Below are 25,091 nucleotides of genomic sequence, written 5' to 3' on the forward strand. Positions count from 1 at the left end.
CAAAGTATGCCAGCATCTCATGGCTGATTTAGAATACACCATTCACATCACCTGTCTCCTAAAGCCTCTCTTCTCCTTGAAACACACTATACCTATGTCTATGCCTATGTCTATGTCTATGTCTATGTCTATGTCTATGTCTATGTCTATCTCTATCTCTATCTCTATCTCTATCTCTATCTCTATCATCTCTATCATCTCCATCATCTCTATCTATCTCTATCTCTATCTCTATCTATCTATCTATCCCGCTAATAACATATATAAAAACATAGCACAACAAAACATCAAACATTTTTTAAAAAACAAAATATCATTTACAAGCAACAAACAAACAAATAAATCAATAGAAATCAACAGCAACATCAGACAGTTTACAGTTATGCCCAAATTAAAATAACCACCAACTCCAACTAAACATTTAACCAACACCAAACTGACAAAAAAAAAAAAAAAAAATTGAACCATTTAAAACATTTTAGCCAGTTTTCAGTTGCCACATTTATGACATCTTTATCATCTGGACTTATCAACAAAGACAGTTTGAGCAGTTCTACCCTGTTCTAACCTTCAACCTGCCATCAACTTGAGCCTTGACCTATTCAGACAGCAGGTTCACTTTCTTGAAACTACTGTAAAATTATACAATGGACGTACAGCATAAGCATCACTATACATAGGAAACCAAATGTCTGCTACACCTACTTACATGATTCCAAAGTGCATCCAGAACATGCACTACAAAATCTATCGTTTACACCCAATCTCTATGTTATAATTGCATCAGCTCAGATTCATCACACTCACAAGATAGAAAAAAGTTACATCAGGCATTCATCAAACCACAGCACCTCCCTCATCCATTGATGTGGGACATCAACCAAGCCAGAATGGTACTACTACAGGACAAACCTTGAAGAGAAAATGACAGAAATCCACTTGTCATTATTTATAGTTCCCAGCTGAAACCACTCAAACATAATCAGTGATCTATAGGCTATCATCAGTCAATAGATACCTCAATTTCACAGGCCTTGGGTGGTAGGTCTGTACTTACAGAAAGCCCCAGACAGCTACCCCAAAGCAACCACTCATCAGCAACTACAGGCCACGTAACAGAGATCTGGGGCCAGACCCTGCAGTAAACCCAGATGCCAAATCTGTCCCTCTTTCTACTCTGGCAACACTATTACACTATCTAATTGTGTATTGTGCCAGTCACACCATCAGTTGTTCATTCACCTGTTCATCTTCCAGAGTGATATATTTTATCTCCCAGCAGTGGCTTTCAGCATTCTGCATAGGACAAATAGCCCAGTCTCTACACAAAAGAACCAATTAATGTGTTCCAGGAAAGCTTATGAAAAAATAAATATACTGTAATAAATATAGTGCCACAACACGCTTTCTTGTATCTGCTGCAACATGCTACCATGACTACCACTCTGTAAACCTCATAACTTCAGACTGCACATGGACACAGTATATTTTAAAATATGTATTTTAATATAAAAAGAACCTTATAAATATTCCCAGTTATAAACACACAAACCCAAAGAAAACTAGAACATCATCAGGAGTTAGTCAAGCCCTCTCCTTCATGTTCTCCTTTTGCACATAGAGGGAAGTTTGGGGTTTTATATGATGGAGCACTAAGAAATAGACACTCTGACAGGCACAATGAACTAGCATGTTCCACATCGTTTGGTCTCTCACTTTGATCCGCACAAAGTGATCTTGACTTCATCAACATAGTTTGTTCCGAAAAGAAAAGAACAACCAATGCTTTGTTGGTGACATTCCAATGTCTTCCTTCATAGCCTTTCTCTCAGGACTGTGGCCCACAGACAGGTCACAGAGTACTTCAGACCTCAAGTACTCATGTAAACAGTGCCAGATTTACGTATAAGCTAAACAAGTTATAGCCTAGGGCCCCACTCTCTTGGGGGGGCCCCAAAAAAATTAAAGGGAAAAAAACTGGATGTACATTTCCAAAATATAAGATAAAAAACAAATAAAATAAAACCTACAAAGAGCAACAGTGTTTTGTGTTGTGTAGGCCCCTATGATGTAAGTAACGGCCCCCGCCTGCCAGCCTGCTCCCTAAAATACCATTGGTTTGCTCATTTCTATATATAGGGTGCCTACATTCTGCATGGACTGGTTGCATACTTCTTCTTAATTGTATTTCAGTTCAACAATTACTTTGATAAAATACATATTTTGTTATGTGCTTTAGATACCTATTAGGTCCATAAATTACCATATAGCATATATTCAACACAAAAAACAGTCAGTGTGGTTGACAAAGGACAGCTGGACATATAAAGGGCCCCATTACCTTCAGTAGTTTAGGGCCTCATCAAACCTAAACCCGGCCGTGCATTTATTTCCATGGCTCTGCCCTGTATGACAGTGTTCAGGAACATCTCTGCAGTCAGAGCTAGTATGAAGCAGGAGCCTAGCACTCTGAGATGGGCTGCAAACAGCAAATCCCACTTTCAGTAGCTTCTCTGAAACAGGTGATTGTGTTGGTTGTGATCAACAGGGACGTCTTTACCATTGGGTGTAGTGGTGTGGCTAACCAGGGCGCCAAGTAGTAGAGAGCACCAGGCGGAGAGTCCGGGAAGGGGACAGCGGGGAGGTAATTGAGGCAGAGCGGGAGCTTGGTGCCTGCGTGCCTCCAGCACCCATCGGAGGTGGGAAGGCTCCGGATGCTTTCCTGCAGTCCAGAGCTTTCTCAACTGGCTCTGAGACACACCACCCCCTCGGTTGTGTGGTGTGTGCTTGCATCCCAAGCTCTGCATATAATAAACATGACTCTACCACCGCTCCCCCCATCCACTCTACCTTGAAAGATCCCTGCGCTCAAGGCTACACACTGCAACTGCTGCTCCCAACGCCCCTCCCACCTTCCCCTGCTTCTCCACCGCCTTGCGCAGAGCTTCCCCCACCACCTCTGCACTCCTTCACACGAACCGCATTTCCTTCCCCTGCTCGATCACCTCCCAGTCGCACTCTCTCTCCCCCCTTCCTCCCCAAGCAAGGACGGAGAGACTGGCTGAGTGAGTGCACCTCTCTGCTGCGGCAACGTCCCTGCCTGGATGAGACCCCGGCAGCCTTTCCTAGAACAGGTCAACAACTTGGGGGTTCCCCCCCTTAAAAAAGGTCAACAACTCTGGGAAACGGGGAGGGGGCGCCGGAGGGATCTTTGCACCACAGCACTGGATATGCTTAAGACGGCCCTGGTGATCAACAAAGCATCTGCTGTAACACTGAGCTACAAACTTCAATGTCCACATGTGTAGAAGCTTCTCACTTTCTTCTATGAAGGGGAATGCTTATTTGTCTGCATTGTAGGCCTTCTATATTACAGTGATACCTCTAGATGCGAACGGGATCCGTTCCGGAGCCCTGTTCACATCTTGAAGCAAACGTAACCAGCGATGGCATGTCTGCGCACATGCGTGTCGCCGCTTCTGCGCATGCGCATGATGTCATTTTGAGCGTCTACGCATGCGCAAGCAGCGAAACCCGGAAGTAACGTGCTCCGTTACTGCCTGGTTGCCACAGAGCACAACTCGAACGCGCTCATCCCGAAGCACATTCAACCCGAGGTATGACTGTATATGCTAAAACAATCTCCTGAACATGAAAGAAAATGAGGAAAACCCTGGCCTTATAGACCCCTGTGCATGCATCTGAACTCCTGCATAACCGGCTGATTGCTATGTAGCATCCAGGACTGATTTATTCCCAGTGTCAGAAACATGACGCATCTCCTCAGTTCTGAGATTGGATTGAAAAAGAGAACTCAAAATAGAAAGAGAAATTGCCCCTTTGTTTCCATGCCTTTTGATCAAAGTAGACATGATATATTCATTCGCTTAATTTTTAGCTCACCTTTCAGTTCAAAGAACATCTCCAGCATAGTTCCTAGAAAATAAAATTAGGCTTTCTAAACCATTCAATTATTAAAACAGCTAAAATATCCAATTACCATATGCAATTCAAATCACCAATCAACTACAGCAAAAATAAACAGGAGCACAAAAATATTCATTGTCAACTAACTCGAGACTTTAAGAAACAGAAATCTTCCCACCCTGGTTCAGCTTCTTAATGCAGAGATAAGTTACATTGGTAGATTTCCTTAGGCAGGGAGTTCCACGGGAAAGAGACAAATACTGAAAATACTGATTCTTTTAAGTGCCTTATGGGCACAAAAATCTGTAGAACCCAAAGCAGGGCCAAATCTAATGACCTAATCATACAAGGAAGTTCATACAGGAACAAACATTCCCTTAACAGTGAAGCCTATGCATGCTTATTCAGGAGCATGTCCAATAGTATCCAATGGAACGTGGTCCCATATATGTGGGCACAGAATGTCAGCCTGGCAGAGCAATGCCAGGCTTGGGCTGTGTGGCTTGGACAGAGGTGCTGTCAGGGCCGTCTTACCCATAGATGCCAGCGGTGTGGGGCACCCAGGTGCCGGGCTCTCAGGGGCACCGGGCTGCAAATCCGGGGTCTGAGAGTCTGGGGAAGAGCCCGCCCTTCGGTCGGTCGGAGCACCTTGGTGGGCTCTTCTGCTGCGGGAGGCTTTGTGCTGAGGGTTGGGGGCTGACTGAGCCAGGAAGACACTGAGGTGACCGGCCTATTCTGCCCCCCTGCACGCCTGGGAATGGGCAACTGGGGGGGGGGGGCAGATCTTTGCACCCTGGCACCACATATGCTTAAGACAGCCCTGGGTGCTGTCTCCCCCCTCCCAGCTAAACCAGCCATCTGCTAGCCACTACCAACAGAGTGACACAAGCCTCAGTACAGCATTCCCCTACTGCCTATCAAACAGGTAGGTGGCAATGTGTTCAGTGGGAGTCCCACTCCAGAAAACAGCAGGAGGCCTTGAAATCAGGCCTTCTGGAGGCAGGGCGAGGCTGAGCTGGCCTGGGATCCATTGGATCCCAAGCTGAGCACACCGATGTCATGTGATGGCAGAGAGCCCAATCGCTGTGCCAGCTTGCAAACAATTGTTCTATCATGAGTTGTAAAGATGCATTAGCAGTGGCAAAACCCCACCCACTGGGGACAGAAGGTTTGGATTGCGCTATAAGAAATGTGGGGCTGCTGCGATGTTGTGCATCCTTCACTTTGTATGTGAGCACTCAGCTTTTCTCAGAAGTACTGAGTGACAACGTGGACCTTTACAAAGGATTATTTGATCTAGGCAAGTTTTCCAGATGTACTCAGATTTCCCCTACAACTCTGAAGGCAACAAACGTTAAAAGTGAGCAAACTGGTATGCTCAGGTTTCTAATTAGAGCCCGCACACTGAATTTCCCACTGCTTGCTTGGAAAGCTGATCTTACTTTGAACTGTGTAATATCCACACAGATCAGCTGAATGTTACCTGACTTTACCCGATCCTTGAGCAGAAAGGTGACAAACCTTACTGAGAAATTTGGGCTTATTTACATTAGAAAGAGAGGACTTCTCTTTCTAATGTGTTGCCTGAACAGAGCCATCCAAAACCACCTCAGATTTTGCTTCAGGCAAAATCCAGTGGCAGTTCCATTTCAGTTTCTGAGGCTATATAAACTTAAGAAGCCACTCTTGCTTTTAGATTTAATTTTCAAAATAGGGGGTGGAGATCATTAATGGCACTAGACAGTTAATGCTGTAACCACTGCAGGGTTCCTATTTGCATTTGAATTTCTAAACATTTGCAAGAAAAGTAGCAGTAAGAGGCTTTTGAAGCAGTACAATATTTTCCCTCCACAAGAAAAAAACCACCCTTGTCTCTGACAGGTACTCCTTTCCACTGTGTTCAGATTAACTCTTGCCTTGTGGTGCTTTCCTCAACTCACCAGGCCACTGAGGAGCCTTCTCTGTTTCTTCTCATGGCATTTTAAAATTATGTATGCAGATGAAACACCTATGAATGTGCGCACACTCTCTCTCACAAGTTTCTTGCGTTGTTGTTTTATTTCCCAGGCACATATCAGTTCAGCTCCCTGGAGTCTGCACCACTCGGAACTTCACTTGGCAGGATAAAAGCCAATGACCCCGATATGGGTGAAAACGCTGAGATTGAGTACAGCATAGCTCCCGGCGATGGATCGGACGTCTTTGATATCATCACTGACAAGGACACACAGGAAGGGATTATAACTGTCAAAAAGGTTTATTTTTCCTCCTTCTCTTTTATTGGACTTAGCACTCCAGGTCTTAGGGTGTGTGTTTTCTCCCAGACAGGAGGGAGGAGAAGGTTCCCTGTGAGGTCAGCTGCAGAGAAGCTAGCATATTATGTCTGTTCTTCTTCTTTTCATTGCCAGGTAACCGTTAAACTTCAGAACTTGTGGTGTGGGGGTTTTTTTGTTTTGTTTTGAGTATGTCAGTTCACCTATAGAGATATCCTTGGGAGCTCAGGCCTGTCAGATGCATTCAGACATCCCTGCATGACAACTTCTGAAGGATGGATATGTCAGGGTAAGGGAGGGTGGTTAGCTTCACAAAGCAGCCCACCAGGTGAACTCTTGCCGTTTGGTTTGCAGTGAATGGAGACAGCCAAACTATGAAATCTGGTCCTGAAGATAGAGGTCTGAGGAATTCCAGCCTCTAATGAGCACATTCCATGGGCAGCCTTTGGTCTGCTAATGAGGCCTTCCCTGCTGCCTGGACTCTGTCAAACAGCTATATATATATATATAAAATGTGAACACACATAAATTTAATGTGGCCTTATAGCTACTGCTTTCCTTTAAAGGAGATGGGCACAAATTGAAATTGTGTCAGCAATAATTGGGTTCTAAGGCTTCCTCTCACCTTATTAATAAATATTTTGATGGGATCTTAACCGTCTCAAGCTTTTGGGGGGATGCCTCATACCTGTGCCTTTCCTGCATGCCTGTTGGCTGTTTTCTCCACTCAAACACCTGTAGGTCAAGAAATTCTGTGGGCAAATTCCTGTAAGGAACTGCTGGCCCAGGGCATCTGCTTTCAGGCCTCTTTTGACCTCCCATTGGCTAGTGTACAGATGCCTTCTACTCACAGGTTATCTTAAAAGAGTGAGAGAAAATAATAATAATTTGTGTGCCAGAGCAAATCTATACCCTGTCTCCCCAAAGTGCAAGAAGGTTGTGGGATAGACATATTATTTATTTTCAACAGTGTGGTATGTGCCTCTAAACTACAGTATGTGTTATAGCTCGCAGCTAGGCAGGAGTTAAAGTGCATGCAAGTTAGAATATTTGGACAGCTTTCTGCTGTAGTGGGGACCACATGCCCTACCATGGGCGTAGCCCAGATTTATTGGGGGGGGGCAGCATAACTTTTGTTGGGAAAACAATGGGATATGTGTGTCCAATCAAGTTATCCCATTAGCACAAGGAATCCCACATGTGCAATGAGACTTCCTCTCTCACCTCCCCCTGTGCACACCTGCACCCCCCCCCCAAGATTGTTCTAGGATTTCCACACACCCCCACCCTCCAGAGCTGATTGGGGGTTGGGCGGGTGGAGAGAAGAGGGAGATGAAGTCCTATTTCACAGGCAGAAGTCCTTACCCTAATGGGAAAGCTTCATCAAATTCAACCCTATGAGATTACAAGAGAGTAATAACCCCAAAACACAGGTTACCCATAGACTACTATAACTCTTCACTGGTTCATATATTGATCCAGAGCAGCACTGCAGTAACTTGGTGGATCAATTCTCTCTACTATACAGATGGACCCTGCTTGAACTGTGCCCTTCACACAAGCCAAATCCATCAAACTGGAAAGCCTAGAGGAGCTCATGTGAGATGGAGCATGGTCTGCCTAATCCAAGTGCTCACAGGGCAGGCCCAGTTCACATTGGAGGTTGTGTGGAGAGTAGCTTGCACTGCTCCTTCACCTCTGCCAATTCACCATCATCTCCCAAGGAATGTAAGAGCCATAGTAACAGTCACCCAATTAAATTCACAAGTCTAAGTGACAGCAAAGCAGGAACAGTTTTACTAAAATTCCAGTTGCCTTTCTGGGTTTAGGTTTACTTTGTCAGTACAACATCACATAGTTTTACACTGTAATTCCAAGGCCCAAACTAAATGTCAATGAATGCGCCATTCAAAACTCCATATTCCCTTTGTAATATTATTATGGGGGATTGTCAGTGGCATTTTCTGGGTTAAGTGGGTGAATAGGAGGAGATCTGGGCAAAGCTAAACATCCTCTTTTCTTTCCTGATCTTCCCCTGATGAACGTTTTTTCTCTCTTTGCTGAGTTCAGCTTTAGTTAAAAATGAGCATCCTGAAGGTGCCAAGATTTATCCTAAATGAGAACAATTTCTGGCTCATATATATATATAGTCTACTGATTGTTACAGGACTATGTTTAGAATGGGTGTAATTTTGAGTCAACAGCAATTAGTCATTGATTTTGTGGATTGCAGCTAATGGTGCATGCAACATGCAGTGTGTTTTGGCAGATCTCAGAGAGATGAAACAGTGATTTGTATTGATGGATATATAAGAACCAACACACCCACCCCAAACAAAACTTAAAAAATGCCACAGTAGGCAAAATTAAGTTGACGAGGGGCCTTTATCAGAGCCATTATTATTTCAGAGATCATTATTGCAGCAATTAAGGCTGCAATCCCTAAGCCCATTCACTTGGGTAAGTAAGTTTCATTGATTTCAATGGAATGTACTCTGAAATAAATACCGGAATTTTGTATGAGTCTGGTGCATAGGTTTTGAAGATTGGTATAACAAATACATAATGATACTTCGCTCTCACAAATTCATGCTGAATGGATGAATAAAAAATTGTGAGTGTACTTCCCCAAGATGACATTGAAAACTTGGTTCATGCATTGTCTAACATGTTCGGGTTATAAGAAAAGTCTGAAAACGGGATATTATTCACCTCTCTGCTTCAAAAGCTGGGACAAGGTGCAGCCAGCAACTGCAACGCAGGCCAAGAGGAGATGGAAAGTTGCCTGGTGAGAGTTCCCTTTCACAAAATTTAAACTATGGAAGTATCTTCACAGTGGTAAATGGTGTATCTGTTATTGTGGAAAGCAGGAACTAAAACTAAATGAGTCAAACATACTAGTACAGTAGTACCTTTGTTGTCAAACTTAATCCATTCCGGGAGTCCATTCGACTCCCAGAACCGTTCGAAAACCAAGGCGCTGCTTCCTATTGGCTTCAGGAGCTTCCTGCATTCAATCGGAAGCCATGGAAGCTGTGTCAGATGTTCGGCTTCCAAAAAACGTTCACAAACCAGAACACTCACTTCAAGGTTTGTGGTGTTTGGGAGCCGATTTGTTTGGGAGCCAAGCCGTATGACAACCAAGGTATCACTGTACCAGGAAATGGGATGTCTCACGTAGGTCTTACAAGCTCACTGGGTGACCTTAGGCCAATCCAAATCTGTCAGCCTAACTTGTCTCACAAATTCATTGTGAGGATATAATTAGAGGAGGCAGGAGTAGGTGCACCATTTTGAAAAGTGGGACATTGTATTAGTAGCTAGCTCTATGCTTTTCCCCCACTGCCTTTAAAAATTATCTAAGCACGTTAACTCCTGCCAACCTAGCAGTTCGAAAGCACGTCAAAGTGCAAGTAGATAAATAGGTACCGCTCCGGCGGGAAGGTAAATGGCATTTCCGTGTGCTGCTCTGGTTTGCCAGAAGTGGCTTAATCATGCTGGCCACATTGCCCGGAAGCTGTACACCGGCTCCCTTGGCCAATAAAGCAAGATGAGCGCCACAACCCCAGAGTTGGCCATGACTGGACCTAAAGGCCAGGGGTCCCTTTACCCTTTACCTAAGCACATTAAAGTAATATAATAAAATTTACTAAGAGTAAAAATGTGGCAAGATACTGCCTCGTTTATCGTCTTTCCCCCACAAAACACTGTCAGAAATTGAGCAAAGACCACTAAGAACATATTACCATGTCGTCGACCCCCATCATTTTGTTGTGATGGAATAGAACAGTTGGGAAACTGTCTTGGTGGATGATAGATAAGAACATAGTAATCTGCCTTATAGCAAGTCAGACCATTGAGCCCATGTAGATCTGTATTATCTGCCCTGATTGGCAGCGACTCTTCACATTTCCAGTCTAACCTGAAGATGCAAGGTCTTGAACCTGGGACCTTGTGCATGCAAAACAGGTGCTCTACCACTTAGTAGTATGACTGGGCATAGGACAGATAGAAATTTCGGAGTTAGCAAAAATATTTATATCAAGTGGTTTCCAACAGTACTAATTCTACTTCATTATCCTTCTGAAATGTAGTTGTTTTTCTATGTGACATTCTTTTCCATTTCTTCTCCCCCACCCCATCTTTGACTGCAAGCAATTAGATTTCGAAAAGAAGAATCTATATGCCCTGAAAGTGGAGGCAACCAACGTTCATCCTGACCCGCGATTTTTCTACCTGGGACCATTTAAGGACTCAGCCTTGGTCAAAATTTATGTGGAAGATATCGACGAACCGCCAGTGTTTAGCATACCTTCTAATTTACTAGAAGTAGATGAAGATGCCAGGGAAGGTAGTATCATTGGGCAAGTGATAGCTCAGGATCCGGATGCAGCAAGGAACATAATAAAGTAAGTCAACTTCCACAAGCAGTGCAAATAGGCATCAAGTGTGCAATAACCTTGCATTTCTCTAACAAAAGAAAAAGAAAAAAGGGAGGCATAAAACCTTAAATCTTGCTTAACAGCCATTGTTGAAATCTGGTGATTTGAAGATATTATTGAAGTGCTTACTAATTTCAAGAAATATAGGTCCACATTACTATAATTATTGCTATTAATGTCATTAGCATTTTATTATTATGTGTTACACTAAGGAGGTCAGAATGGATTATGTATGGTTCTTGCGGGCCGCTTTGAGCATTATTTGGAAAAGTAGCATATAAATAAATTGGATGAAGGTAGCTCAAAAGTAGTCTCTTATCGAGGCAACTTATAAGGCCAAAATCTTCCGCAGTAAAACATGTGACTTCCTACCATTTTTCTAGACTGGTCCATATATCACTTCTTTTTGAATAGTTATGTTTACTTCAGTGGAAATTCACATAGCTGTTTTGTTGTTACAGAGTTGTGAATTTCATTATTTGATGCATAACTTAGTAAGAATCTTGGTTCTTCACATTGTGTTTATATTTTAAATGATATGTTCAGTTCATAGATTCATCTATTTCAGTTATAATATTACAGGGCTTTTACATCTGACATTCAGTTGTTTGGATGTTTGGATTCTGGTTTCTTCCCATCTTTTACTGTAAGGTTCAACTCCATTTTGATGTAAAAATATTTAGTAACGTATTTTGGGTAGCACAGCAGTTAGATTTTGTGTGTGTGTGTGTGTGTGTGTGTACTTATATACTGGTTATAAAGTGCACTATTTTAAACCTCTGTTAAATGTTCAAAAAAATAATTAAAATCACAGTATGACTAGAAGACCAAGAGGCAGCCTGTGTTGTAATTTGACAGATATACTTTGGATCGGCACACTGATTTGGACAGAATATTCAACATCCACTCAGGAAATGGGTCCATATTTGTCTCAAAGACACTTGACCGGGAAGCGGCCCCATGGCACAATCTCACTGTCATAGCAACTGAAATCAGTAAGTGGCAGGTGCATCCTGTTGCATGGTTTTAAGTGTTTCCATATATATTTATCTGCACAATATCACACCCAGTGCTGCAACAATATATTCTGGGCAGTATCCAACTAAATAGCTATGATAGTGCAATGACTTTTAGCTGCACAATGTAACTTCCACACCACCCTAAATCTGCTCTGGGTTTCCCTCCAAACCTCTGGAGAAGATTTAGTTGACATGTGAGGAGGTGTGGGGAGAGTAGCAGGTGGGGCAATTACTTCATATAGCTAAAAGTTTTGGGGGTAGTGTAAATGTTTTGTTAGACAATCCCCACGTGTCACATATAGTACTGTAACAATATATGTCGTTTAAAATTTTTACAGAGCCATTCGAAACGTATTGTTACAGTTTAACACTTAGACTGCAATTCTATGTACACGTCTCTGGGTGTAAGCCCTACTGAACCCAGTGGGACTTATTTCTGAGTAGACATGCATAGGGTTACATTGTAAATCGTAAATGAGAATGTGCTGTTTATAGAACCACCCAGGGGTTGAAATGGTCTCTTGTGTATTACTGTAGTTTTTATCAGGGGGTTCAATAACAACAACTAATATAGCCTCTTATGAGATGGTTCCCCAGTCAATATTTAGAGGCCCTTTTGGGTATCTTTCTTGAGGGGACTAATAGATCTATTGCCAAACTGGTAGCAAAATATGTGTATGTTGTCATGTCTCTTAGATCTGCTCAACACTCTCTCTCACTCTCACTCTCTCGGTTCTATTCTGGCTGTGGGAGGTAGAGAAAGAGTAATGAGGTTCGTGTGGTGCTAATACATTGACAGAGCCAATTTGGTATTCTCACAAATGTGTTTGCACTGCATCGACCTCCTTTCTGCCTTACCCACCCCCTCTGATTCTCAGTATGCAGCAGTCACATGAATGACCAGAGGTCATATGAACAGTGACTCCCCACCAAGCCACCCACAACTGGTAACAGCCCAAGAGTTTCAGCAATGAACTTTTTTCCTTCTGAAAAATAAAGTCTCTGGAAGATACAGGGGAAGGTTGGAACCCCAAACACCAGCTTTGCTCTGTTTTCAGATATAATGCGCAAAACCTTGGTGACTTCATATATCTCCTTTCTTGGGAATGGGGACTTCCCCAAGTGGGAAAGTCTTCTGATCTGTGAAGGTACACCTTGGGCCTCCAGGCAGGAGACTACCCAGTCCCTGAGAAGGCAGAGCTTTGAACGTAGTAGTAGTGCAGTGAAAGTAAAGGGGGCAGGTTAGGAAAGCTCTGGTGGGCTGGCAGCTCAACAACTTGCTGGAGAGAGAGTAGGGATGGGCTGTGCTTGTGTCCTCATCTCTAGCTGAGATTCAGGTAACAACCTTAATAAATAACAAGATGAAAGATAAAACAACAACAAGGTAACAGCCTTGTTGGACTTCAATTCCATTCCCCTGCTCTGCATATGAATGTACACATACACCCTTTGTTCCTTGACCCGCCCCTCCAGGATTTTGGGAAAACTTGGGATGGCTTTTTAAAAATATAAATTATGTACTTCTGCAAACCTTGGGGTTCTGCCAGATATGCTGTTTCCTCCCTCTGGCAAGGTGGGTAGTTTTTGCTACATAAGGATCAGCACTCACACTGCAACATCAGAAATAGTGGGAATTATGATATAAGATTGTGGCTATTGTTTCTGTTACAGGCAACCCCAAGCAAAGTACCCAGGCTCCCATTTTCATCCGGATTTTAGATATAAATGACCACGCACCAGAATTTGCCAAGTATTATGAAACTTTTGTTTGTGAAAATGCAAAAGCGGGACAGGTAAATGCATATTTACTGTTACCAACAAACTTGTAGATGAAATCTCAACACTTTCTGCACTTCGATCAATCCATAGTGGCAGTCTGACCCATGCTTGATTGGTAGAGATGGGGGAAAGGGTCATATTTTTGAATCCCCCTAATTCACACATTTGTTTGTCTAAGCATTTTGATTTCATCTCTTTTATAGCTGGCCACACTGACTATTTGATAAAAGGCAGTATGTAAAATTACGATAATAATTGAATACGTGTGCTCCTTTGAGAGGAAGAGTGGGATATAATTACTACTACTGCTACTACTACTACTACTACTAATAATAATAATAATAATAATAATAGACATAACAACATCTTACGACTGTGGGAAAAAAGTTACTGAATCAATTGTTCCATTCTATAAACCAGTGGTTCCCAATTAGCTAAGCACTGCAGACTGCCTGTTTTTCAAGGGCCAAACCATGGATCCCCTACTTTTCAAAATTTTGATATCTCTATGGTCGTTTTTGTTATGTATTATAAGAAATAATAATTATAATGTGAATGGTGCCATGGACTCCCTGGGGTCCGCAGACCACCAATTGGGAACTACTGCTCTAAACTGATATGTGTCTAAGGCAGGGGTAGTCAACCTTTTTATACCTACCGCCCACTAATGCATCTTTCTGGATTGTAAAATTTCCTTACCGCCCACCAGTGCTCAATGGAAGGAGGATTCAGCTTGTGCCATAGAACCCCCTACCACCCAACTAGAATCCTGAAACGCCCACTAGTGGGCAGTAGGGACCAGGCTGACAACCCCTGGTCTAAGGACTATACAGTCGTACTTTAGATTCTAAACACCTCGGTACTCGGATATTTTGACTCCCAAACTCTGCAAACCCAGAAGTGAGTGTTCCAGTTTGTGAATGTTCTTTGGAACCTGAACATCCGACGGGACTTCTGTGGCTTCTGATTGGCTGCAGAAGCTTCCTGCAGTCAATCGGAAGCCGTGCTTTGGCTTCTGAATGTTTTGGAAGTCAAATGGACTTCCAGAACAGATTCCTTTCGACTTCCAAGGCACAACTGTATAGATTTTGACTATCATCTAACTAATGCAGACTTCTGTGGGGTTTTTTTGTCAGAAGCAAAAGCAAGAAGGCAATACTTCTTCTTTTTTAGAAGGAGTTCTACTTTCTTGATTTTTCAATGTTACTGCATATGACACAAATCTGTATTCAAGACCCAAGCATTAGTATCTGGGTCCATTTTGCCTACCCAAGATGCATCCACACCAAGACCGCTGAAGGGAAAATATTGCAGCTTGAAAGAGACCTAGGCTTGATGAGGGGTTTCAGGGGGTGTATCCAACGCCAGGCAGGTAATCAATATCTGCCTCAGGGTGAACAGGTAGAATTACATGCTTTGGCTAAAATTACTTTGATACTTCGTGTATATTTTTCAGGGTAAAGACTACCAAAGGGTTAGTTAACGATAAGCATGGGGGAGGCTTTTGATTCAGTTTACATTTAAAGATGAACCAGCCTAACTCTCTGAAACAAAGCACAAACCAAAACACAGCCACCCTTCAAAATTTGCACTTTTCCTAATTCTTGGATAACAAAACTGCATAGACAGTGTCTCCATCCTAATAAAGACACATGCACAATATCACTATTTAAACTTAGTTCCAAAAATGCACACCACCATAAATAAATGCCAATTTGCTGTGCATCAATGGTGCCCCGAATCCAACACCTTAGCTTGCCAAGTTACTTACTGTGTTGTTAAAAAAAAAAAGGTAAAATGTGTGGTATGAACAGTCCACATCCTTCTTTTTGCATCACATGATACAGTAGTCAAATAAGATTCCTAGGCTTTGCCTTTATTGTGGACATTCATTGTGTACTAACCAAATGCATCATCTTCACTTAATTATTAGTGGAAAGATTATGGTTTCCAAGTCTTGGAAAAACTGAAAGGCAGGATATTGGACTTCACAGCTTCACAATAGCCCATGGTTATACTTGCTCAATTGCAGTGTTAGGCAACACAGAATATCAGACATTAAATAGACAGATGTTTAATGATACAACATCTCCAAGTGACTCCAGCTCAATTCTTATTTAACATGAGAGGTAGAGTTGCTGATATCCCTTGCTTCTATTTCGTGCTGCTCTGGGAATGCACAGAAGTGTAAAAACAACATGGAGTCCAAGGCTGGATGCAGGAGGTATGATTTGAGTGGTTTCCCCTATGGTTTATGTAATTGCAATGAAGGCAGGAAGCAGTAAACACACTGGCCCCATAAGCCTCAGACCTTTAACAGTGCAACAAATGTACAGGCCTGATGCACACCAAAGTTTTTTGAAGTGTTGACTACAATAGATGCACCTCGCTAGTAGAGCTTTGTTTTTCCGTTATGCATAAATTTACACTGCCGCTGCTTCAGCGAGAAACCAACTTTCTTATTCTTAAATACTGAAGACGTAGATAATGAGACACCACACTAGAAAAACATCTTTGCAAGTAAAACAGATAAATTAGACAGTCCCCTCCACTATATACAACCACACTATACAGCCACACAATGACATAGGAACTGCAAACTTCCATTAACATTCCCTACATTTTCAGAGTGAAGGTGGAAATACTTGTAGCTCACTTACTTAAAGGTACAGTGGTACCTCGGGTTAAGTACTTAATTCGTTCTGGAGATCTGTTCTTAACCTGAAACTGTTCTTAACCTGAAGCACCACTTTAGCTAATGGGGCCTCCTGCTGCTGCTGTCACGCCGCCGGAGCACAATTTCTGTTCTCATCCAGAAGCAAAGTTCTTAACCTGAGGTAATATTTCTGGGTTAGCGGAGTCTGTAACCTTAAGCGTATGTAACCTGAGGTACCACTGTACATGAAATAACATTTGGGGCCTCATGATCAATCATAGTTTATCACGGTGGAAATGAACTGCTGTGAACCTTGGCTGTTCCTCCTCTTCCTATGCTCCTGTGAGTCAGATGGCTCTCATATCTGCTATGCCACACTGACTTACACATTTTAATATACATCTGCTCCTCATGTGACATAAAATCCTCCCTACCACTGGGATGATGTAGATAACTAAAGTATCACATTATGAAGCTCACCTAAGGGTAGTTTGGGAATCTTCAGTGGCTAAGTCAAAAGGCTCATCCACACTCCCATTAGCCTTGTTGCTTTCCCCTGGGGAAACCCGCTGTTTAGTGCTGAATCCAAACAAACACCCATCAGGTTTTCTGCACATTGCTTTTTATTCCAATTTAGTGCTCAAGGTTTTCCAGGAGGAAGCAATGGGGCAAAGGGAAAGGTGCTCAGAGCTGTGCCTAGAAACCATGTCACAAGTGGAAAACCCATGCTTTCTGGGCATGGAACAAGTGGAAATGTGGACGAGCAGAAAGTATGGAAAGATGTGTGACTCAGACCTCTTCCGCATATATAGTGGTGCCTCGCAAGACAAAATTAATTCGTTCCGCGAGTTTTTTCGTAGAGCGAGTTTTTTCGTCTTGCGAAGCACCACAGCGGGGAGGGATGGGGAGAAGCAGGGCAGCTGCCGCAGCCGGTCCTTGAACTCACCTGCGCCTTGTGGACACCGCGCGACGCGGCTGCTGGAGGGCGGCGGGGCTCAGGAGCACGACTCCGGCTGCAGCGCTGGCTGCTGGCGGCAACAGCTCCTGAGGGGAGCGTGCGAGGCAGCTGGAAGGTGGGAAGGTCGGCCGGAAGGTGGGAGGGAGCCGGAGGAGCCATCAGCAGGAAGGTGGGAGGGAGCCGGAGGAGCGGGGAAGCGAGCGTGCGTGCATGCAGTGACCGTCGCCATGACAGGAGAGGCAGGGCTGTTTCGTATAGCGAAGCAAGCCCTTTGGAAAATCCGTCTTGCGAAGCACCTCAGAAAATGAAAAACCCTTTCGTCTAGCGGGTTTTTCGTCTTCCGAGGCATTCTACTTGCGGGGTACCACTGTATCATAAATAGTGGTATCATATATATCATATACAGTGGCATACATCATATATAGTGGTATGGCTACTGGGGTGTTTTTTTTTTTTGGGGGGGGGGTTGGAGTCTGACAAATAACATCATCATTCATTAGCTAGTATTCCAGAATATTGTACCAGCTCCACCCGTTGCTTTTTTTATACTGAGGGGGAAAAACCTGACTTTTGTGAAAGAGCCAGCCTCGATCCTCAATATTTACATTTTTGTGGCACCTGTACAAGCATTGTCCCAGATTGTGTGTGGAGGCAGTGGCGTCGCAATGGGGAGCGGTGTGCCCCAAGTGCCATGTCTGGGGGAATGACAAGAAGGCAGCCTGCGGGTGCTCGCCCCGCTGCGGTGGCACGAGCAGCCATCGCGCCGCCACAGTCACATGTGGAGGATCCTCTGTTTGTGGATGAAGCCACAAGCAGAGGATCCTGGCACCGGCAGCAAACCGCTATGTACAGCACATGTGTGGTGTTGCACGCATGCACTGTACATAATGATGCTGCACATGCGCTATACATAGCAGTTTGCTGCCAGCGCCGCTTGAGTGCCATACGGACGGCGGTGGGATCCCTCCATCGCCGCTACAGCCGCACGTAGAGGATCCTCCATTCACAGCTGAAGGCGGGAGCAGAGGATCCCAGCACTGTCCGTAATGCGCTGGAGTGCCAGCGGCTGCAAACTGCTATGTACAGCGCATGTGCGGCATTGCTACGTACGGCGTATGAGTCATACGTGGCGACGCTGCACATGCGCCCTACATAGCAATGCCCCACCCTGGGTATCACAACGCCTTCGTTGTGTGGAGGGGTTGGAATGTGGTTCAGCTTTCATTCAAAGTTGATCTTACTTAATTCACACTTTCCAGAACCAGGGCTTTTTTTCAGCTGGAACTTTCCAGAACTCCGTTCCTAATGGCTATTGCCATTCTAAGAGAATGAGGGAGGTGTTAATTGTGAGTTCTGACACCTCTTTTCCCAGAAAAATAGCATTGTCCAAAACTATATGCGCAGTGAAACACAGGAATCCTTCAAAATCCCCACGTCACCAAATTTGACAATGCAGTTCCCCAGCCATGTGTACAAAAATGCATATAATGGGGTAAAGAGTTTACAAAAAATGCACATATTCATGAAAATAACACAAAACATATCATGTTAGGAGAAAATACTTTGTGGAAATGTGTACATTAGGCCACATTGCTTACTATTGTCTGTATTGGGAGAAAATCACACAAAAACGCAGATGAATTTCCACGAGGACCTTTAAATGATGATTTCAAACTGATGTGGAAATGTGGAGAAGTGAATTTAATATTGGGAACATGAGAAACTGAGAGAAACCATAACCAACAGATTCACCCATCCCACACTGGGGGGGCCTAAGAGCCTTATGATAAATTGTTAGAATTTGTCTTCTAGTTAGACATTTTCTCCTTGCATTCCTCAAGGCAGTAATTGCAGGGATCTAATTACATCCCTTTTTAATTAACTTGCTTATCTTAGTTTTGTTGTTTTGCAGGCCTCTACAAAGGGGAAGTTTTCTCTTGCTGTTTTGATGCTTATATGAGAAGACTTTTCCTGTATACTTCAAGAAAAATTGCAGGGCTTGATCATGACACAGAGGTCGAAAATGCTGACAGCTATTTGACCCCCCCCCCACCCCCTCATCTAGACCGTTGTACTTGCCATTTTTGCTGCAGGGGGAATTAAACAGGTAGCAGCGACTCTGGGAAAAAACAAAATCAACAATTCAAATAAAGGATCAGCTTTGACAATAAGGTTGTTTTATGAAGCATGGAAGATTGTGGAAACATATTCAAAACGTGTGTTGCCAAGTGCAATATATTTCTTCATGGTCCTGCCACAACTACATTATGTGGGTGGATGACTCACAGAGGAGTTTTTTTCACCCTTCTTCTTTCTCTCAATTGCAACAGGAAAGCCTTATCTACAAAAATAGAGTTATGCAGTGAGCAGGGAATGACACTTTCTGGTGATCTTCTATTAAGATTTATGAGAGAATTTTTGTTTTTTTAAAACTCACTAACTTGCCTAAAAATAGCCTGTTTATGAGAGATAGATAATTTCACCCAGAAACAATTTTTCATGCTTGCCTTGTGGACACCGTCCTAAGTTTTGGGTCATTTCTTGGCAAGAGGTGTCAGTGAAAATGCATTAACATCCCATTTCACCTGTTCTGCGGCTTACTCATAGAATACACAATTGCTGCAGCTAAACCCAGGTGACCGCTGACTCCAAAATGAAGATCTGTGTATTTATATCCAGAGCTGTTTATAATCCATGCTGTTGTTACTGTTGGCTGTTGTTATTTTTTTAATGTGAAATGATGTGTAAAGTAATCCTAATTCAGCACCAAGGAAAGCTCAATTCTTCAATTTCCACATCAAATGAATTTGCATCTTTTATTCCACATAATTGCTTCTGCTTTTTGTTTTATTTTACTGTCTTGCATAATTGGCTCTGGGTTTGCTAGTCAGGCAGAGGAAGTGACAGGGAGCTATGCAGGGGACAGAAGCACCCCCCTCCTTCCCCTAGAAACCTTTCTGAATATGCAAACCCTCTGATTCCCAAGATTTTAGCAAGCCTTGCCTTCCATGAGCAGCAGACAGCATGGCAGGTCTGTGCCACTCATCTGGTCTTCCTCTGTTTTCATCACTGCTGTATGCTGGGAGCAGAAAGGTTGGTACAGTGAAAATGCACTGGCAGGTATGCTGGATTGGCGTTCCTCTCCATCACAGTATGCAACAATGACAGAACCAGAGGGAGTTCAGGTGAGCAGCGCAGCCCCATCAAGCCATCAACTACTGCCCTGACATTCCACATAGATTGTCACAGCCATGAAGACTGGAAACTTGCTCCTGTGTTTTTAAATGGAAACTGATGCTCAGCAAATGAAATTCTAGACCCAATAAACACTCTTCAGGTGTCCTTCTCTGAATTGCAGCATACACCCCGTACTAAAGTGACTCTTATTTTTCCCCTTAGTTGGTTCTTCACCAGTTAAGAAGCTCTGTCTTTTGAACATCATTTAGTGCATGAGTGTCTCTGTATTGAATGAAGTCTTAAAGACTACAAGGGTCCCTACACAGAGATAATGGTTCTTACGCTTGTAGGATCATTGTTATTGTAAGCATTTATGCCCCATCCTTCCTAATGCCTGTCAACTGCTTCCTCCTCCTTCGTCTCAGTATTGCCCTTGTAAAACAGCAGGGAGGAACCAACTAGAATTACTTGGCTCCAACTGTCATTGCCTCAGTCTCCACCAACTGTTTGGGCTACCTGCATTGCATCCCACTAGACTTGAGGAGAACCAGCCACCACTGAAAAGACCAATTTCATAGGCAGGAACATGAAAGGAGGACTATTTATTTATTTATTTATGGGGGTGAATGCTTGCTAAAGGGGTTCTTGTACTGTGGTGGGTGTAGACTCTAGCTATTAAGAATCAAATCTGCTCCCATCTTGGGATCTTGGGGCCGATGAATATGCAACATTCTTAACCACACTGCTTTTATTTGGGAGAAGTGGCTGTGGGGTTCCAATCTGGAACATGTTCCTGATCCAAAGCTGAGCCCTGGTTTTCTCATTTTCCCAAAGTGTTTCCCAAAGTGGGCAAGACCCCCGGGGGGGGGGTGCTGGAATGATCCAGGGGGCAGTAGTAGCTTCAAGTGCAATTGGGGGGGCATTGAATAAAAATAAGTGGGCAGAGGAAGCATAAAAAAAGAAGAGAATTTTGAACAACTGTTTGTACAATTGTATGCTGTGTACTGATGCGTACTGCCAGGTCAGGCACCATTGCAGGATGGCAACAACACCTCCCCCAGATTCAACAGTTGTGCTAGTGGCGAGGAGTTTTCCTGGGCTTGGGTGAACCATTTTTGGCTTCAGCCAGGCCCAGAAAGTGGATTGCAACTTTACTATGTTGTAGGACATAGGTAGAAATATAGAAAAATACAAAAACCACAAATTTGTCACTGTATCTTTCTGTTTGTTCGCTGAGATAAGTTGGATTTCCAGGGGCACTGAGTTGTTGCTGTTGTTGTTTTGGAAAGGGGGCAGTAGGCCAAATGAGTTTGGTAACCTCTGCTCTAAAGCATGGCAGAATATTGGGAACTCGTTCATATATGCACGTATGTATGCATAGACATACAGAACACCAAGACATTTCAGTGCATGTTTGGCTTGTAGGATTTCCCCTGCCACTTCCCCATGCTCGCTCTCAGCGGTTCATGTCAGCTCTTTTGTCTTTTCAGATAAAGATGAAGTGGACTAGCTTGTCTTTTTGAGTCTGCCAGTATCGCCCTTCAGCTAGCATTACATAGGGCTTACTCCCCCCCCCTCTTTCCGTCCCCTCGCAGCTCCAGCTGAGCATTCTGCTTCATCCCTGTGACTTGAACAGAGACTTGAAATCTACTTGACAGTGGGTAGTGCATGTGGAGTAGCTGTAATTGTAATGTGAGGCATTAGAAGTGGCTGGAGATTCCAGAAGGTCGCTGTTGAGCTTGCCAATCAGGACTTTTGAGTATTATACAGAGCACCAAGGGCTGCCTGCTGAAGCTAAGAGCAAGCCATTGTTTGTGTGCTCTGAGGAGAATGCAAAGTCGAACAACCTGAATTGACATATGGGTGCCACAAATAAATGCATGGGTGGAGGTGGTTTTGCACCTACTGCAGTGGAAAGTGGAAGGCGGTGATTTCCAAGTGTGCAAAGACAGAGATCCTAAGCATCAGGAATACCATTTTGACATAGGAAGGAATTTACTGATCCGCTTATTGAGAGACTCCTTATAAACTTCCAACAAACCCCATGGTTTTCTGCAACACGGTTTGAAAAGAACTGTGCTAGGGCAATAGATAGCAAGCATTGAGCAACATTCCCACATAGGTGAGTTGTGCCTTATCCGTAAACCAATCTCCAGTATGAACTCCACACAACAGTAGCAAAATGCCATTGATCTGGTTCTTCTGAAGTCATTTCAGGTATTTCAGAATTAGAGCTTGAAAAGGTGGTTTTAATTTTCTCACAACATGTTCCTATGTTTCCTGGCAGCTCATACAAACCATTAGTGCTGTGGACAAGGATGAGCCACCACGTGGACACAAATTTTTTTTTGAGCTGGTGCCAGAATACACAGTCCATCCAAACTTCTCCATCGTGGACAACAAAGGTAGGCTCTAATTATTAGCTCTAGGTGCCCTGTTTTCATCCCTGCACATAAAGATTCCTAATGTGAGTTTCCATTTCTCTTGGTCTTCTGGTTCAGATAACACAGCAGGCGTCATAACAAGAAGGAATGGATACAGCCGGAATAAAATGAGCACCTATGTCCTGCCAGTGGTAATATTTGACAATGACTACCCCATCCAAAGTAGCACTGGCACACTGACTATCCGGGTGTGCACCTGTGACAGCCGAGGGAACATGCAGTCTTGCAATGCTGAAGCTTTGCTCCTTCCAGCGGGTCTTAGCACAGGAGCCCTCGTTGCCATTCTGCTCTGCATCGTGATTCTCCTGGGTAGGTGATTCAGTCCCTTTCTCTTGCTTTACATCTGAAAAATGATTAAAATGTCCAGACAAGGGGAAGAGGATATTTGACCTAGGGGCCAACTTCTAGTCATTCCTTTTTCCAGACCTGAACAAATCAAGTTAAGAGGTGCTTTAATATGGGAATAGGTTGGCTCAGTTCTGTAAGGTAAAGGACCCCTGGACATTGAAGTCCAGTCGAATTTGACTATGGGGTGCAGCACTCATTTATGCTTTCAGGCCAAGGGAGCTAGTGTTTGTCTGCAGACAGCTTTTCTGGGTCATGTGGCCAGCAGGACTAAACTGCTTCTGGTGTAACAGAACACCGTGATGAAAGCCAGAGCACGTGGAAACATTGTTTTACCTTCCCACCGCAGCAGTACCTATCTATTTACTCACGGTGGCATGATTTTGAACTGCTAGGTTGACAGGAGCTGGGATAGAGAAATGGAAGCTCACCCCATCTAGAGGATTCGAACTGCTGACCTTATGATCGGCAAGCCCAAGAGGCTCGGTGGTTTAGACCACAGCGCCAGCTGCGTCCCAATGCTCAGTTGTGTAGGTCAGCTGTAACCAGCTGATAGTTTAGAGATGTTTTGATACTAGTGAGGGAACATGCAAAACAACATGTTGTACTTGCTGAGACTCAAAATTACTGTTTTGGAAAAGTTACATAGCTTAGACATCCGAAACATACTTTGCACATGCTCATTCTTTAAATTGGCATTTTTGCAAAATGAAAATAGTTCATACATGGGTTCAACAGTACCTCTGTATAACCCACCAGGTGGTTGTGTGCCATCCTATGTCTCTGATAAACAGCCCCAAAGCTCATTGCAAAGAGATCAGGGGAATTCTGCCAGATTCCCATTGTTCAAATATCAACTGAGATATAAGGATAGTTATATTTAATAATATTGCATAATATCTAACATGCTGAGGTGGTGAAAGTCATGATGTATGAGCATTTCTGCCAACACTGACATACCAATGAAGTGGGAATGGCCTATGTCAGGAATGATCTTTACTTTCTGAGGAACGGCCATGTCTCTGCTTTGCTTGTAGCTACTGTGGACAATGCTGCCTCTTGGCCATGTGTCAGCCTGAAGAACTGCATCCCATCATCCATTGTGATGTCACAAAGTTAGACCACAATTCTTTGCTTGTGTGCAACTTATCAACACTAAGATCAAAAGGAAGAAAGTTTCACCTAGTGGGGTCAAAAGTTGAAAAAAAAGAAGTGCCAGAGGCATCTTAGTTTGATGTAGTTCTGTGCAGCATACAAATTAATCCAAGGTCCAATTCAGGTGGCCTTCTCCCAATTAGTGGTTAATTAACAAAGCTAGAAAAATGAAGATCCTTGCCGTGTCTGAGATCTGTAGTATCAGATTAAGAATTGACACATCAGTCTATTTCTGGTCCACATCACTTTCTCGTGTCTTCACCCATAAGTCTACTTCATCCAGTTTCCGAATACATGCAGAATTCAAAAGAAAAACCGTAATGAAATGTGCATATAATACATATGGCCCCCCCAAGGGAGCCATTTTGCAGGACGCAGGTGGCGCTGTGGGTAAAAGCCTCAGCGCCTAGGGCTTGCCGATTGAAAGGTTGGCGGTTCGAATCCCTGCGGCGGTATGCGCTCCCGTTGCTCGGTCCCAGCGCCTGCCAACCTAGCAGTTCGAAAGCACCCCTAGGTGCAAGTAGATAAATAGGGACCGCTTACTTGCGGGAAGGTAAACGGCGTTTCCGTGTGCTGCGCTGGCTCGCCAGATGCGGCTTTGTCACGCTGGCGACGTGAACCGGAAGTGTCTCCGGACAGCGCTGGCCCCCGGCCTCTTAAGTGAGATGGGCGCACAACCCTAGAGTCTGTCAAGACTGGCCCGTACGGACAGGGGTACCTTTACCTTTACCTTTTTATAATACATATTTAAATACATATTTTCAAACCTAATGGGCGGCACCCAATGAACTGGTTCCATTAGCACAAGGATGTATATTTGCACAATGGAACCTTCCCTCTTCTCTTCTCCCCATGACCCCTTGTGCCCTCCTCAGATCTGCTCTGGAGACTTAGGGAAACTCCAAAAGATATTTAG

The 25,091-nt window shown here is 43.7% G+C and overlaps 1 protein-coding gene and 1 long non-coding RNA gene across 3 annotated transcripts in view; one reads left to right on the forward strand and one right to left on the reverse strand.

The window, feature by feature from the left end:
* Nucleotides 1-25,091, forward strand: part of LOC310681523 (cadherin-9-like) — a 137,906-nt gene that overhangs the window by 107,647 nt on the left and 5,168 nt on the right. The window contains exons 6-11 of one of the 2 annotated variants that reach the window (XM_083449425.1): nt 5,995-6,182; nt 10,356-10,609; nt 11,501-11,637; nt 13,333-13,454; nt 22,519-22,636; nt 22,733-22,984. In XM_083449425.1, coding sequence (XP_083305551.1) covers nt 5,995-6,182; nt 10,356-10,609; nt 11,501-11,637; nt 13,333-13,454; nt 22,519-22,636; nt 22,733-22,984 — 1,071 coding nt within the window. Of the gene's footprint in view, nt 1-5,994; nt 6,183-10,355; nt 10,610-11,500; nt 11,638-13,332; nt 13,455-18,966; nt 21,037-22,518; nt 22,637-22,732; nt 22,985-25,091 lie in introns of those variants that run through there. The other variant, XM_083449426.1, reaches the window with a different exon arrangement.
* On the reverse strand, nt 22,460-24,500 carry LOC310681646. Its single transcript, XR_014513440.1, has 2 exons — nt 23,981-24,500; nt 22,460-23,018 (listed from the first exon to the last, which is right to left on the reverse strand). It is a non-coding gene; the product is annotated as an uncharacterized lncRNA (long non-coding RNA).

This window comes from Podarcis tiliguerta, assembly GCF_965153285.1.
Source record: "Podarcis tiliguerta genome assembly, chromosome: 7".
NCBI lineage: Eukaryota > Metazoa > Chordata > Lepidosauria > Squamata > Lacertidae > Podarcis > Podarcis tiliguerta.